Source organism: Caretta caretta, chromosome 8, assembly GCF_965140235.1.
Source record: "Caretta caretta isolate rCarCar2 chromosome 8, rCarCar1.hap1, whole genome shotgun sequence".
Classification (NCBI taxonomy): domain Eukaryota; kingdom Metazoa; phylum Chordata; order Testudines; family Cheloniidae; genus Caretta; species Caretta caretta.
The window spans coordinates 19,085,064-19,101,835 of record NC_134213.1 but is presented as its reverse complement, the minus strand read 5'-3'; the positions used below and the strand labels follow the sequence as shown (position 1 = coordinate 19,101,835).

General features: G+C 46.3%; 1 protein-coding gene across 3 annotated transcripts in view; it reads left to right on the top strand.

Moving 5' to 3' along the window:
- Positions 1 to 16,772, top strand: part of DPYSL3 (dihydropyrimidinase like 3) — a 71,373-nt gene that overhangs the window by 18,521 nt on the left and 36,080 nt on the right. The window contains exon 1 of one of the 3 annotated variants that reach the window (XM_048860505.2): positions 10,397 to 10,566. The exons of 1 other annotated variant lie outside the window; for it this stretch is intronic. In XM_048860505.2, the coding sequence (XP_048716462.1) occupies positions 10,528 to 10,566 (39 nt within the window). In that variant the 5' untranslated portion in view covers positions 10,397 to 10,527. Of the gene's footprint in view, positions 1 to 10,396; positions 10,567 to 11,583; positions 11,614 to 16,772 lie in introns of those variants that run through there. One more of the 3 variants, XM_048860506.1, reaches the window with a different exon arrangement.

Here is a 16,772-nt window from a genome sequence, read left to right as displayed (position 1 = left end):
ACCTCTGGGGGAACGGGTGATAGGAGTTCTCTCACTCTGCTCTCTAGTGACAGCCGCCGGCAGATGCATCAACATCTCCAGCTGAATGCTGGTGGTGCTTTGACATGGGGTGGGGTGGCTATTAAGGGTGTGAGAACTGAGTGATCCTAGAGGACTCTCAGGAAGGGGAGGGAACAGCAGGTCCCCTCAAACTAAAGGAAATGTCAATATACGATCTTAGTTTTTTCCATTTTTTGCCTGACGTGCTGACTGCGTCCTCCAGCTTCCTACCCTCCCCTGAATCCCTGTGCTGGCTCTGGAGACTCTTCCGCATCACATTCAAACTCCTGTATGCCATGCCACCTCTCCAATCCCTCCTCAACACCCTCCTGCAGGAAGGGTGTCTTTGCAGGAGGAACTCAGTGTTCTTCAATGGAATTCACCCCACAGGGCCAACCTGCTGCAGGGAGGCTGGGATTTGAATGCTGTGACACTACAGAAATAATGACTAGTACTAATTAGTAGGATGCATTAGTGATCGTTGTTCTCTTGTACCAGTCTTGGGTTGTGCTCGTGCTCCACCTGCACAGCCAAGCCCTTTCCAACAGGGGTTTAGTGCAGCTCCCCACAACTGCAGGTTAATGTCAGCCTCCCGCTGTGATTAGAAGCTGTGTCAAGTCTGATGAGCTGGCCACCTGCTCTGGGAGAGGAGGGGGAATTCTGCTTCCTCTGAGCATCTGCAGTGTCTCGCCATAAGCTGCTCCCCTGGGAATTTTGATGGATGTCCTCAGCTAGGTTTTAATCTTTAAACTGGATTGCCTTCTCTGAGGCTTGCCAGGCAAACAGCATATAGAAAAAAGAATTGGGGGAGGAGGGAGGGAAAGGAAGCCAGGGAGCTTGAGGGGGAGAGGGAAAGGCAGGAATCATTAATATACATAGTCACTAATAAAATCAAGGCATATGTTCAGATCTACTGCACTCTCCTTGTTGCAAACTTGTTTTTAAAGGGAGGGGCTGGAGAGAGAGATGATGATTATTCTCCAAAGCCAGCAGGGGTGAAATTTCTCATCCAGACACTACTGAAATTAACAGTATCACTGAACAGTGAGAATGGCTTTTCGCAGCCCTAATGCGGACTTGTGTAAGTTGCTGCACCGGCAGGTGCCAGCTACTGCTGCCTGCAAGAGCCCCTGAGGTGACAGAGCCCCAATCCTGAGAGAGATGATGAACATTTCCCAACTGCCGGGGAAGTCAATAGGAGACAAGGGTACTTGGCACCTTGTAGGATTGAGCCCAACGTGAATTAAGCCTTTAAGCAGCGTTAGCTCATTCACACACAAGCTTGTTCCATTTGTCACGTTCAGTTTCACTCTCATTTGTCTCTGGTGCAGGGAAAAGATATTCACACTCAGAGCTGACAAGAGGGGGGGAAAGGGTGACAGTTGTACTGGGGCCCCACCATCAGGGGCCTCCCCCAAAACATCTGTAGAATCTGCATAAATAAAGTGAATTGGACAGGGGTAGGGCCCCAGCAAACATGATGTACCAGAGCCCCAAATTTCTCTTGATGGGTCTGTTCACGCCCATGTCCCTCTGTCCTCCCTGACAGTTACCCCAAATCAGCTGTGGATAAGCCCTTGCTTTTAGCAATTATCAAGTCTGTTATTTACTCCTGGGGGAATTCTGTGCCACTGCACATACACAGAATTTATATCCCCCTCCCCCCTCCCCGCCCGCAGATTTCTTTGCTTTCCTGCAGAAAAATGACTTTCTGACGGGGAAGCCAAGGGAAACCACAAGAGCGGTCATGCAACCCTCCCCAGCAGTATGTTTTGGGTGCCCAGGGCAGCCGGCAGAGAGGTAAATCACTATGGGACAGGAGGCAGGACTGGGGAAGACCTGGCTGGTGGCTCCTACCCTGCCTGGGCTCAGCTGCTAGTCTGGGCTGGGGAGGACAGGACTTCCTCTTCCCCTGCATGGCACAGATTTCTCCCCCAGCTGCAGGAAGTTCTGCAAACTCCCCGCCCCTGCTTCCTGCACCCATTACTCCTCAGCTGCAGGGGGAGGGATCCAACCCCCGTTCATCCAGACCCCCTCATACCCAGACCCTCCCACTGAGCCTCACCCACCCATACTCAGAACCCCGCCTCATGAACCCCACCCCTCTGCACCTGGACCACCCAGATGAGCCAGTCGCACCCAGATCCCCACCCCACTGAGCCCCAGCCAGTTGCACCTCAGTCCCCAACCCACTGAGCCCCACTCCCCCAGCATCTGAATGCCCCACTGAGTCCCCCACACCCAGAACCCCCTGCTGAACTCTATCCCCCCCACACCCAGATGCCCCCCCTCCCGCTGAGCCCCAACCACCTTCATCTGGAGCCCCCTGCAGAGTCCCATTACCATTGCACCCAACCCCCCCAAACAAACCCCTGTGCATCCAGATCCCCTCCACACCCGAATCCCCCACTGAGTCTCCCACACCCAGATTGCCCCACACAGAACCCTCTCAACCCACACCTGGATCCACCCACACTAAGCCCCTCCACACTTGGATCCTGCCTTGCTGAGCCTGCCTGCCCACACCTGATGCACCTGGCATGGAGGGGCAGGCCTGGTGCTTGCACTGTGTCAGGGTTGGGTGCAGCCTCACCGCTGAGTCTGTGTCCTGGGGGGGGGGAGGCTGCACAGTGATCTCTCACCTCTGTGCAGCTAGTGGCCAGTGTCCCCCAATGCCATGCTGGAGGCTCCACATTTATTTGATAAATAAAATTTGCAGAATTTTAAAATAGTGTGCGCATAATTTTAATTTTTTTGGACAGCATTTTAATTTTTTTGGCGCAGAATGCCCTCAGGAGTAGTTATTGCAGAGCAATGAGTTGGGCAGTCAGGCAAAATCTACATGTATCTCCTGGCCTGAAAAATATATTAACCGAGATGGAGTTTAGCAGTGGTAAAGCCCTAGTGCTTTTAAATGGGTGATATTTCCTTTAAAACAGTAAGCCCGACATACGAGGAGAGTTTGCTCAAAGTATTACATTGGTTGCTCTTTCTCCTTGTTTTCACTGCCAAAGCAAATACAAGTGTTTTCCAGTCAGGAGAGAACTGTGCAGAGCCTGTCCACCGAGGAAAACATGGGTCATTTCTCCCCCTTCCTGTCCCCCCTTCCTTCTTTTGTCAGAGTTCACGTGCATCGAGCATGAATGGCTGCATCTCAAGTTCCTCCCCATTCGCATTTGCTCTGGAGTCTGATTTGTAAAGGTTGTGATGCCTGTGCATATTCTATGTTGCCTCTGGGAGATGGCCTGTACTATGGAGATGGTGTGGAAGCCAGCCTGATCATTAGGCAGTTGTGTTATGAAGGTGGGACACAATAGCCTCACTCCCCCCTCACACACTTAGTCTGGATCAGGCCCTAAATTTCAAAATGGCAGCAGAGAGATCTGAGGTTAGCTGCTGACTTCAATGGGCCCTAAATGATCAAAAACATTGGTGGGAAGTGCTAATCATTTAGGGCTGGCTTGTCCCCTCTGCTTCCACAAGCAATTCCACAGAAATTCCTGACCCTGTGGATTCCTGTTGGAGGCTGCAAAAGAAGGGGCCTCATAGTTCTTTGGCATCAACCCTCTTCTCCAAGGGACCCCGCATAAGCTCTTCTGTGGGAGCTTTATGGATATTGGGGCTCCTGGAGGTGCTGGGAGCTGGGCACCAGTGGTTCCCCAGGGACCACCTCTAGTGACCCCATGAATATCTCAGCAGAGATCCAATCGGGAACACATGCTTCTTGAAGCAGCATTTACCCTTGATGTGCTCTTCATTCCTAACTCCTGTCTGGTTCCTGCTCGTGCCTGATCCTGGCCTCTCTCTGGTTCCTGCCCTTTCACTTTGCTTCTGAACCATCAGCTACCAATCCTGACTCTGAAAATGTCTGACTCTGGCTCAATCCTTGGCTCTGGCATTTGAACTGAACCAGACTCTGATCCTCAGCTTCAGTTCCTGTTTCTGACTCTGGCTCAATCCCAGCTGACTCTGGCTCTGTCCCCTGCTTCCGTTCTCTGACCTGGACATTGGCTCTGACCACTAGACCTGACACCTGCTCTGACCATTAGGCAAGACCACCTGTGTCCTTGCTTCTAATAGGGCTGGCAAGAAAACAGAAATTCCATTTCACAAAACATTTAGAGGTTTTGCAATGCGTTTTCATTCTGATCTGAAATGACACGGAAAGCTTTACAGTATTTTTTGTGAAAAAACACGAGAGAAAAAGATAGACACCCTCAGGGCATTCGCCTAGGACAGCCGCTTGTTCAGGGAAACATTGGTGAACTGCGGCCAGCGGGAGCCGCGATCGGCCGAACCTGCAGACGCAGCAGGTAAACAAACCGGCCCGGCCCGCCAGGGGCTTTCCCTGAACAAGCGGCGTCCCAAGTTTGGGAAACACTGCCCTAGGATGTCGGAGATCCAGGTTCAGGTCCCTGCTCTTGGGTCTCCTGCATCTCAGGTGAGAGCCTTCACCAGGCTATTGGCTAATCTGGGGTGGAGGTGGGGGGTTTCTCTCCCCTGTCCCTGCTGCCCAGAAATTGCATGCTGGACTGAAGGAAAGTTTAATTAAAACCAGTATGTTTCAGCAAAGAAAAAAAAATCAGTTTCAGTGAATCGGTATTTTCCAACCAAAAAAAGTTTAATCAAAAAATTCCCATCTCTACTCAGTGTACCTAGCTATCTAATACCTGCAGTCACTGGAATGGGTCGTGACTCGCTTCTGAGCATAAAGAATGCTCGGTCAGAGTTGGGGTTTGTTTAGATTTTCAACTCTTTGGGACAGAGGCTGTCTTTTGCTGTATACTGAATTTGCCCTTTGGGCATTGCCATGCTATTAACAATAGCAAAGGTTGTCCTCTGAGTGTCTAATGTGAATTAGATTTTTAAAAAGAAATTTTGAACTATAAAGATCTCGTAGTATTTATTGGTTTCAGAGTAACAGCCGTGTTAGTCTGTATTCGCAAAAAGAAAAGGAGTACTTGTGGCACCTTAGAGACTCACCAATTCCAGGTTTTCTCACCCTCCGCCCCCCACCCCCACACAAACTCACTGTCCTGCTGGTAATAGCCCATCCAAAGTGACCACGCTCCTTACAATGTATATGAAAATCAAGGTGGGCCATTTCCAGCACAAATCCAGGTTTTCTCACCCCCCCCAAAACACACACACACAAACTCACTCACTCAGGAGAGTGAGTTTGTGGGGGGGGGGGCGCGGAGGGTGAGAAAACCTGGATTTGTGCTGGAAATGGCCCAACCTTGATTATCATACACATTGTAAGGAGAGTGATCACTTTAGATAAGCTATTACCAGCAGGAGAGTGGGGTGGGAGGAGGTATTGTTTCATGGTCTCTGTGTATATAATGTCTTCTGCAGTTTCTACAGTATGCATCCGATGAAGTCAGCTGTAGCTCACGAAAGCTTATGCTCAAATAAATTGGTTAGTCTCTAAGGTGCCACAAGTACTCCTTTTCTTTTTGCGAATACAGACTAACACGGCTGTTACTCTGAAACCAGCAAAGATGACAGTAACTGAAAGAGATGACAGGGAAAAAAACTCTTCATTCTTTTCATATTGTTTACTCTGTGCACCATATTACAGCACTTTGTGCTTGTTGTTTGTGTGGGTGTCACATAGTAACAGGGAGAGAAAAAATATTGAAAATATGAAAACTTGCTTGTACAAGCACAATATTTGGCAAGGAGACACAGGGTACCCCATGCTATTTTTGTTTTTGTTTTAACTGTCGACAGTGTTCAGATCATCAGTTTCCATCTAAGCAATTGTTTACATTTTTGAATACTTCTTTATTGACTGATTAACTGCAACTTTCTTGGACTGCAGATCTTGTAATAGTTTTGTCATCTGTTGACCTTTATTCTAAGTCATTGAAGGATGTTTTGACTTGTCATTAATTAATGTGTGTAGTAAAACATTCTGCGAGCATCAGACAAAGGGCCCCATAGAAGAACAAAATATGATTAAAATATTTGGGTTAGACCCTAGCTTCTTGACTCCAACACAGATTGCAGTGAGAATGGGGCTAGGAGGCTGATCGGTCTGGTTAAAAACCCAGGTATCTGAGACTCGAGCAAGAAGAGAATCAGTTAGCACTAGCGGGTTTGTGGTACACAGTTGAACACCTGATTCCCTCCAATGGTATTCATACACACCAAGCAGTTCATAGCTATATTTTCTCTACTTTGCCCCCCCAGGCAGGATTTTAACATGATAAAGGAGGCTGCAGATATGGGTTAGTCCTCAGTGGGGCCTAACGGGTTAGATCAGGGGGTCTGTTACAAGGATCTCTCTGATCATTTGTATGCCAATACCTAGAACGCTTTTTGGATATGCTCAGCTATTTTATAGTGGTTCCAGCTTTGAAAACAAAACAAAAGATGAGAGAGGATGGGGTGGAGGTTGATGCTTATCTATGCAATGCATGTTCTATTCTCTGAGCTTTGAGCCTGAAATTTGCACTGGGCTTTCCCCACTTTTAGCTGTGTGGAAGCTAATGGATGAAACATCCAGATGACACCTCTCTCTCTCTCTTTAGACACCTCCTCATGTCATCAGGTGACATGAACTATAGGAAATTGTTCTGCACATCCAGAGCACTAGCAAAGGCAAGAATTGTGCATTTGGCCTGACAGAGAAAAATTCTGGCTCACTTTCGTTGGGATCATGGGCCCAGGATAGCTTATCTCAGACATTTACCCTAGTGGTTGAATGCACAAACTGAATAATTTTCCAGTGCACAGAGTTAAACCAGCCATCTTCTTTGGCACAAGACTGCCTTTTTGTTCTGTGTTTGTACAGTGCCTAGCACTATGGGGCTCCTAGCCACTATCATAATACAAATATTAATGTGTGTATAAAAGATCTTCTACACTTTCCACAGTATGCATCCAATGAAGTGAGCTGTAGCTCACGAAAGCTGATGCTCAAATAAATTGGTTAGTCTCTAAGGTGCCACAAGTACTCCTTTTCTTTTTAATGAATAAACCAAGATCCTGCAGCCAGCTGAGAAAGTGCAAATGCTTTTGGTTCTGCCAGTTCTTGTGATATTTGGGGTTTTACATAAAGAGATGGGTGAATTTATGAGAATCTCATCTTTTGGAGTTTTTTTAGACAAAGTAAGTTTGTAGTTCTTGTCGCTGCACAGAAAATTTTGCAAATGTGACCCAAGCACACCCTAACAGCTCTAAAAACAGAATTTAAGTAAAAAGAACCCACATTTATTATTTTTTAAAATCTTGGGATTTTTAAGCCAATCTCATGATTTGTAGGGGTCTGACTCATGATTTTTTGAATGTTTACAGTTGACAATACCTGTCGTGTGCATGTATGTTTATAGTATACCTAGGAGGAGATGCTCTTAGCAGTGGGTTTTGAAATGCCTAAACTCCTTAGAACACTGAGTTTAAACCCTGGAGGGCTGGTTGATCTCTTTGAACTCATTGGTCATGGTGTATGTAGATCTTTTGGAGGAAGCCTGGTTTGCCTTTAGTGTGCTTGGTTGGAAATTCTCTTTATACCCTACAATATGTGTGTCCATTGCCATTCTTCTATCTCAGGATTAGCTGCATTTATGTGGTCTCTGTATTTATACAGGACGCTGACCCCTTGAATACTTCTGTGCATGATTAGTCCTAACTCTCACAAATAGAAATTCTCTTTTGAGTAAAGCCTCATCATGTAAATAGGGTTAGGCAAGTTGTTCACTGTCTCTGTTTTCTTAGAATCTGCATATAGAATCTTTATTTTTTTTACTTGCCCATCCCCTAGGGTTACCACCTGGCTGGTATTTGATGAGCATGGCTGGTTTTTTTTATGGATTTGCCAGAAAAATAATTTAATATGCCAGGTTTTTTACGTAGGTCTAAAGAATTGCATTGTTATCAGAAGACACTGGGATATCTAATGTTAAAGTTTCTGTGTCCAGCTAAAGATGCTGCAGTGTTCCCACTTCCACACTTTAAGCAATAACAGATCAAAACTGTTGAAAAACCAATACTCAAGCGCACCATGGGTGTGTGTGAGAGAGGGTTTGAGTCACATGAGAGTGAGGACCTGCGATGTTATCAATCTTATCTCTATGTGTTATCTTTCTAGATACTACAAGTGGCTTTTGAAGAGAGCGGGTAGTTGCCTTGTGGTTGGGGTTGCAGTGGGCTTGTCTTGTGCTGGGGGTGGGTGCCCTTTTTTTTTTTTGCATTTTAAAGGTGGTAACCCTACCATCCCCATGGTGGCTGGGCACGTGAGGGAAAAATGAAGAGCAACAAAGTTTTTAAAGGTCTGATCCTCGAAGCCTTTGCCATTGCAGTCAGTAGAGTTCATCCCACAGAGAGCTTGCCAATATGGAACTGTCTGCAGTAGCTAACACAAACAGTCCCACAGCCTTTCCCTGTGCTGATCCAACCAATCACAACAAGCATCCCAGTGACTGGCTAGGGCAGGGGTTCTCAAACTTCATTGCACCATGACCCCCTTCTGACAAACAAAAATTACTACATGACCACAGAAGGGGGGACCAAAGCCTGAGCCCACCCAAGCCCCACTGCCCTGGGTGGGTCGGGGGCCAAAGCCTGAGACCCACCGCTCTGGGCAGGGGGGCAAAAGCTGAAGCTCAAGGGCTTCAGGCCCAGGTAGGGGGCCTGCAACCTGAGTACTGCCACCCAGGGCTTAAGCCCTAGAGCTTTGGCTTCAGCCATTGGCAGTGGGGCTTGGGCTTCAGCCTCAGGCCCCAGCAAGTCTAAGCCAGTCCTGGTGACCTCAAAGGGGTCAGGACCCAGTTTGAGAACCGCTGGGCTAGGGCATGATAAGCTGTACAGGTGGAACCTAAATTCTACAGGTGGAACCCTCCACAGGAAATGCCCTGCCTTGGGCAGCCCTCAGAGCACAGAGCTAGGGACTGTCAGCAGAGGGGGAAAATTTCAGGCCTGTTCCAAAGCCTATTGAAGTACAGTAGAACCCTCAGAGTTTTTAACACTAGGGGTATGAACTGACCAGTCAAGCACACACCTCATCTGGAACCAGAAGTACACAATCAAGCAGCAGCCGAGACTAAAAAAAAAAAAAGGAAATACAGTACAGTACTGTGTTAAATGTAAACTACTTTAAAAAAGGGGAAAGCAGCATTTTTCTTCTGCATAGTAAAGTTTCAAAGCTATATTAAGGTAATGTTCAGTTGTAAACTTCTGAAAAACAACCATAACATTTTGTTCAGAATTACGAACATTTCAGTTACGAAAAACCTCCATTCCCGAGGTGTTCATAACTCTCAGGTTCTATTGTAAATGGGAGCCTTTCCATTGACTTCAGTGGGCTTCGGACCAGGCCCTTAGGGTGTGTCTACACTACAGCTGGGAGTGAGCATTGCTCCACAGATTTGTGCTAAGGGGGCTTGCACTAAAAATAGATGTGTAGAATTTGCTGCTCAGGCTGGAGATCCGGAGCTGCAATGTCTACACAGCTATTTGTAGCCAGCTAGCATGCGAGCCCCATAGGGTGAGATCACAGAACTAGGCTGCGAGGCTCGCTTTCAGATTCCGTGTAGACATGCCCTAATGTTCAGTTAATAAATATATATTTGGGAAGGCGCCTAAAGAACAGGATTAAATGCTCAAGGGACAGAGGTACTGGGAAGGGAGAAAGAAAGCTATCCCCACACAGTGTATAGATGTACAGAATTCTTAACAAATTGGAGCAAAACAATCCCTGCTGCATTAATATCAAGGACATATGACCCCCCTCCCCCCACATACTTTATTTTAGCATTGCAAACGGATTCAAATCCTGTGCATGGAGAGTCAAGGACCAGCAGAGAGGGTGCAGCCAGCCGTCTGCTAATGGGAACACGAGGGATTTTGCTAGGTCTAGGTGAGAGGGAAAGATGCATCTTCCCCTGCAAAGGGAGGGGTGAGCATAACAGATGAGAATCCAGCCGCTACTGCTGCTCTCTGATCTGTCTTTAATACTCCATGCGTTGCTGTTAGGGATCAGAGAGGTAGTTCTCTTTCTTCCGGCGCCTGCGCGCCCTCTGCAGCTACATCCCTGGGGATTTTGTGTGACTGCCCCCGCCCTCCTTTGCAGCTCGGGGCTCATGCCTCTCGCTGCTCCCCCTGGCGGCCGCCGCGCCCCACCGCAGCAGCCGCGCAAAGTGGGTGAGGCAAGTGAAACAAGCAGAGAGAGGGAAAAAATCAATAGAGGGAGAGACTCAGGGAGGGAGGAGCCGCCTGATCAGCCATTCGTCTCTCACAGGGTCCCAGCTGGCACGGGGGAAAAGGGGTGTGTGTGAGGATTGACTATTGTGTAAAACAGGAGGGAGGGGGGAAAGACAGAAGGAGAAAGGAAAGGGGGGAGAGAGGGGAAGGGGGGGGCACGAAGCATCATTTGTTCCACCTGATCTTGGGTAAAGCACCAGTCTAGACAGACGCCAGCTTGCAAAAGGGGCTCGGGTTGGAGGGTAGGAGCCGGCTCTGTCCCTGCAGCAGATCATCACCATGTCCTACCAAGGCAAGAAGAACATCCCCAGGATAACAGTGAGTGCCTTACCCCTCTCCACCCTACGCCTCCCTTATTCCTCCTCTTGTATGTTTTGTATCAGCTCTCCACTGTCTTCCTCCCTGTCCCCGTATTGCTCGAAAGAACCCAGTGTAAAATGTGATCTTTACTTGTTGGGTTTTCCTGGGGGCAGTAAATCTTGCAGCTTGCAAAGGGTTGGGGAGAGAATTTAAAATCCTGCAGTTTCTTTTCGGGGGCAACCGATTTTCCTTGGAGTGAAACCCATTTGTGGTGCGCGGTGCCCACCACCTCCCGTTGGTTGGACTGAATGCTGTTGTCAGGCATGGCATAAACCGATGGTCGCTTCGCAAACTGTGTTGCAGTCGACTCCCCTGTGATTAGCAAAAGGGATTGTGTGTTTGTGCCTGGTTGTGCATCTGTGTGCGGTGGATTAACTGACGTTCAGTTTAATGGAACATGTGTATGTCCCCCTCCTCACCCACCCACTGCATAACAGCAAGAGGCTTTTGCAGTGTTTTCCTTCCTCTTTGGACAGCCGCTGTCTTTTTGGACGAGGGGAAAAGAAGGGGGGGGGGAAATTGACCTTTCACTTCAGAGATCGGGCTGGATTTTTAAGTGAGGAAACAACTTGATCGCTATTTTGTGATTATGTCACTCCTTATCTTGAGCAGAGACAGGATTTTCTGTCTTGCTCTTTTGCAGTTTCTTTTCATTACTGCATATATGGGTGCGTCATGTGCTTGCTGGTGCAAATGAGGTGAAAATAGGAACTGATTCATCTGCAGAAGCGAAAGTCATGATTTAAAAATAAGGAACATCGCCAAACTGATCAAGAATAAAAGCAGCAATTTCCCCCCTCCTTTGCAACTAAACAGATGCACTACAAATCTTTTGTGTTGGGGGAGATGGGGTAGGTGTCAGATGGGCAGGGTGGGAGGAAAAATGCAATGAAATGTAATCATCAGACCCAGTAGCTGCATCCCTCTTGCTGTGCCCTGCCAGTGCCTTTCCAGTGGTTAAATATCCTACCCTGATTTATTGTCTATGCAATGAAATGCATTGTGGTAAGGGTACTCTCTTGGTCTCTAGTAGGCCTTGGCTGGGGTTTATTGTTGCTGGTTTAAATGCATGCAAGGAGTGCAGCTGTGCTTTGTCTCCAGTGAATTTAATTAAACCTTTGTGGTATGGGGGGTGTATTGGGGAAATGGGAGGTTACTCCATCTTTGTAAGGCAGACAAAGGAAGCATAAGCAGATGAAAAAAAGTCTTTGCAGATGCCTGGCCTTTAAATATACTTGTTTAAATGATAATTAATTCTCTAAACTACCTTTTTATTTGTTCATAAATTACACTGTTTCAGAACATTTTATTGATCAGAGCCTTTTGTTTTGTTAGCCTACCTGAGAGATCCTTGGATTTAGAACATCTTTATCTATTTTTGTGTCCGTATATAAATTTTAATGACATCTATGGTGTGTGAGCAAGCACATTTTAGTACCTTTGAGCCTCTCAAAGGAGCAAGCTTGTAAATTTCACTGGGAGAAACCCAACAATTTCACTAAGGTGTTATAGTCTCCAAAGCAGTTTCACTGAAGGGTACAGTTCTAAACACAGGGACAGACTCTCATCACATTAAGCCTTTCTATAATTTTAAATGTCGTCTATTATGAAATCTGTCTAGGGCTGCAGGAGATAATGATATGGAGACTTAATATAGAGATGGTGTCTGTTTGATACTCGTAGTCTATACTGCTATGATTCCTGAGTGTTACAGAATAATTTAGATTATTTAATGTATTAAAACACTTTTGGTGTGTGTGTGTAAATGTCTTTGTACGTAATCCAATTCTTATTGTCTTCAAATGGTTTTAAAGATCAATGCAGTTAAGGGTTCTGTATATTAGACAGGCAAGGCTTAAACAACAGAGTGTGTTTTACAGTCACAGTGGCTTTTCTTCATCCATAGATTACAAGGTATTATCTAAATGTAAAACATTATCAACTAAATTACTCGCTATACTGCTCCTTTATCTGCTGCATCAGGTGCAGCACTTTCACTGTCTGAAGCGCTGTGCAGTAGCACAGGGTGACCACACCTACTCTGAGTGCCTTCATCATGCCACTTCTCAGGAAAGAGAAAGAGGCTTGGACGACATGTTTTCTCAGAAGCCACAGGAAGCCTGCTGCAGGGGAGTCCTGTCAACACTTCCAGATGCCGGGCTTTCTATGGGATTTTTCATGTTCTGATCTGTCCTGCTACTTCCTTTTTGGGACACAGCCTCTATCTCTGTTGTGGGTTCATTTGTTTCTGGACTACAGGAAAATGAGAGGCTGTGTGGATGTTCTTCCTGTGAAGGTGATCCTGGGCTCCACAGCTGGCTACCTAGTTGATGTTTTGTTTTCCTCCTGAATTGTGTATAACTCTGCTTTCCTCCTGGGAGTGATTCTGGCTGTAAGATGAAAGAGGAGAATTCCATTTGAGAGCTAAAATATTTTCTTCAACATCCAAATGCAAACAAAATCCTGTCTGAATGACATTAAAAAAAGTGGCACAAAGGGAATTTGTCTTTATTTTAAAACAACCCTTTGCTCTTTTCTGCAACCTTTTATATGAGGATCTCAAAGTACTTTACAAATGATGGGCCTGCTCCTCCTGAATTCAATAGGAATTTTTGCTACTGAGAGCAGGGTCTCACTCATTATTAATACATCTCACAGTGCTACATTTTTCCCTCCACTAAATCCTGACATCAAACTACTGAAGCTTTAAAGGCTATGGTCAATTGTGAGTGCACCATTTGACTTTCTTTTCCTAGTAACCCTCTTGGCCACTTTTAAAGCTCTGTAATTACTGCAGTATTTTTGCTCTCCAGGACTCTGCTTTTTTGCCCTCTCTTGAAAGCCAGCCCCAGCTTTAATTGGGGTGGAGGGGAGTGAGGCACTATTTCTGAAGTTCTTGATTTCAGATGGCCCTTGTACCAGGGAAAATTCCTTGAGCTCCAGAGGAAGCAATGAAGGAATGAATGTAGGCATATTTTGTATCTCTGGTTGGTAGTTCCACTTTCAACTGCTTCTGTTCCCAGGGAGAAATGAGCCTGTTCAGTCATTCTGTTAGCTGTTGAGGGCTGTGGCCCTGCATATCATCTTTCAATCACTTTACAAGTTCCTTTTTTTTTTTTTAAGAGTCCAAATTTGTCTCATCCCAGCATCTGTTTTGTCCCCACCAGGGCGCATAGCAGCAACTATGGGTAAGTGGTCACCAGTGGAGCTATACATCTTATCAGAATAGAATTTGGAGGTGTATAACACCATTTGGAAATGAAGTATCTCAAAGTACCTTCTTGCATCACAGTTAAGATCACATGAATGCTGTGGCTGTGAAGGCAAAGGCAGCTCTTGGTCAGTGCTCCAAGGTAGCTCACTTGAAGTCTTGCGCATGAGAAATGTGGTCTGTTGAGAGAGAGAATAATGGGCATAACACTGTATCTCTCACTCTCAAGAGAGCAGTGGCTTCAGCTGTTCCCTCATGAGCCACTTGCAATTGGCAGGAGGAAATTTGGTTTAGTGGTTTTTTTCCAGAAGGATGTGTTGGGATTTAGAGGATATACAGTGCTTTGGAATTACAAGCATTTGGAAATCAAAGGGATCTAGTTGTGGGACTCCGTGTTCTTCCTCAGCCCTTTGGTTCCTCCCCCATGTCAAACAGCAAAATTGCAGCATAAACTGTCTCTTGGATTGACCATCTTATTATTGTTAGCGACTGTTTCTAGGAGGCCCAGAGTTTTCCTCGTGAATCTATTTCCAAGGGCTACTGGTGATAGGCAAGGAATCCAGTGCAATGGAGGAGCCAAGCATTTGAGTGGTAGATGGTTAGTGAAGTGTGTGTGTACAGTACATGTCAGCATGGGCTGGAAGGACAGCATAGTAAAGGATTGTAGAGAGGTTAGAGATGGCTAAAGTGTGATGAACTCTGAAGGGGGACCAGAGGGAGACCTGGGGCAGTTGATTTGGTTGTGCCCAGAGAGTCTGTTTTATAGGATGTGGGGACAAACATTGAGCAGCTGGAGAGGTTCATCAGATAATTCTTGGCTCATCCAGAAATATTACTTCCTTCTTCAGGACTGTAAGTGCTGCTGCTTATACAATGCCATAGAAGTTGAGGGCACTTTAGAAATCAATAAATGACATGATCCCTGCCATGAGGAACTAATAGTTCACGTCAGTAATAATTCTTGGACCCCAGGTCAGGAGAAAGTCATTTCAGCCCCTCAATTTCTATGAGCAGAGATGCTCCTGGTCACCTCCTTCCCCCAAATTTATCTTTAGATATAAGAAAGATAATTCACTCCTCTTCCCATTAGGAGGTAGATAAGCATGATTATCCCCATTTTGCATAATGAGAAACTGAGGCCCAGAGAAGTGAAGTGACTCGCCTGAAATCATGCAGTAAGTATTTGGCAGAGCAATGGATAGAATCCAGATGTTATGATTCTCAGTCTTGTGCTTTGACGGCTAGATCCATCCTCCTCTCCAGATAGCATAGGTTGGGGTTCTCAAACTTTTTCATACTATGGACCATGTTGTACTAGATAGCTTGTCTTGTGGCCAGTCCTGTTCCATTCACAACTGCAGGTACCACTCATCCTCCGCCCCCCACTCATGATTGCGTTAACACCTTTTATGGCAACTACAGCAATTGCTTATGTGGAAAACCTGTGTTTAGCCTCTTTACTGTGATTTAGCAGGTGGAAACAAGCAGAAGGGCCACCACCATGTGACCAGCCAGCTCTCTGCAGACCCCCAGCTGCTACGATGAAATGAGCTGTAGCTCATGAAAGCTTATGCTCAAATAAATTTGTTAGTCTCTAAGGTGCCACAAGTCCTCCTTTTCTTTTTGCGGATACAGACTAACATGGCTGCTACTCTGAAACCTACACCACCCATGACCCATAGAAAATAGGTAGATAGAGGTAGATAGATATTTACCACCCCTACAATTCCAAATCATGGCACCCACTGGGCTCTTGTATAGGTAGGAGGGGACAAAATTGGGACTTACGCCTATGAGAGGGGGACATCAAACCACTGGTGCAAGACCATTTGTTCCTTTAATGAGAGGAGAATTTAAAGCCACACATCTGCTTCCATGGAATGCTTACCTATGCTTTTGTGTCTTGTAAACAGGGTGAGCGCCGCTGCCCCTGCCTAGAGGTTGCGTGCCTTTCTGGAATTGCTGCCTCTGGTCATGCTGTGAAGCATCATGCTGTGAAGCATTACGATCATACCCAATATTTTGGGATGTGAGCTGAGTATGGACATGATAGAATGTAACTATTTTAAAAAAATGTATTCCCTCAATCAAAAATGCTAATGTCAAGAATGCAGGAAAAGGATAAAGGAGTTGAGGAGTGAGATGTCTGCTGTCTCACCAAGGATTTTGGCAAAGTTGCACTAGGAGGAAACTTTGAGCCAAGCTTAGATTGAACTAGGGTTTCGGCACATAGTCTGTGCCTGCAAAAGAAATGCACTTGGAACTGATTGCGCAAAGCTTGTTATAGGATTGGTTTTCAGAGATTCTGTCGCTGACTTTCTTTGGGATGTATGAGTGTGCAGCAACTCCTGAAAATTAGGCCACATACTTGTGCCTGCAATGAGGTAGCGAGATGTGCAACAGCTAAGAGTTGTATCTGTGACGAGAGGGCTGACAACATGACCTGCAGAGCCCGTACCATCTGAGGATCTAATGGTGCCTTACAAATAGCAAGTCTCTCGACACCTCTCCACAGATCTAGCCATATCCCCATTTCACAGGGTACTAAACTGAGGTTACAGAGCAGAGAAGTGCATTTTTGTCCCAAGTTACGTGCAAGTCTAGCAGAGCCTGAAAGAGAGCCCAGGAATCCAGACTCTTGGTCTCCTCCATGTAACCCTATGACCATACTCTCTCCACAGTTCTCTGCACGTTGCAGATAAATGTCCCTTGGCCAACAATGGCTAATGTAGCAGCCTGACGCTGGCTGGCAAGGAGACTCGGTGGGTGTGGAAAAGCACAAATGAGCTTTGGCAGGGTGAACAGTGTCTTTATTGTAATCTGAGGCTGCTCTGAGTGAACATGCTTTAGAAGCCCGGCCATTACTCAGGCCCATTTCCTCAAAAGTGTTTCAGTCCGTTCCCCCCAAGTCCCCTTACATCTGGACACCTCCTAAACAGATTCCAGAGCCCAT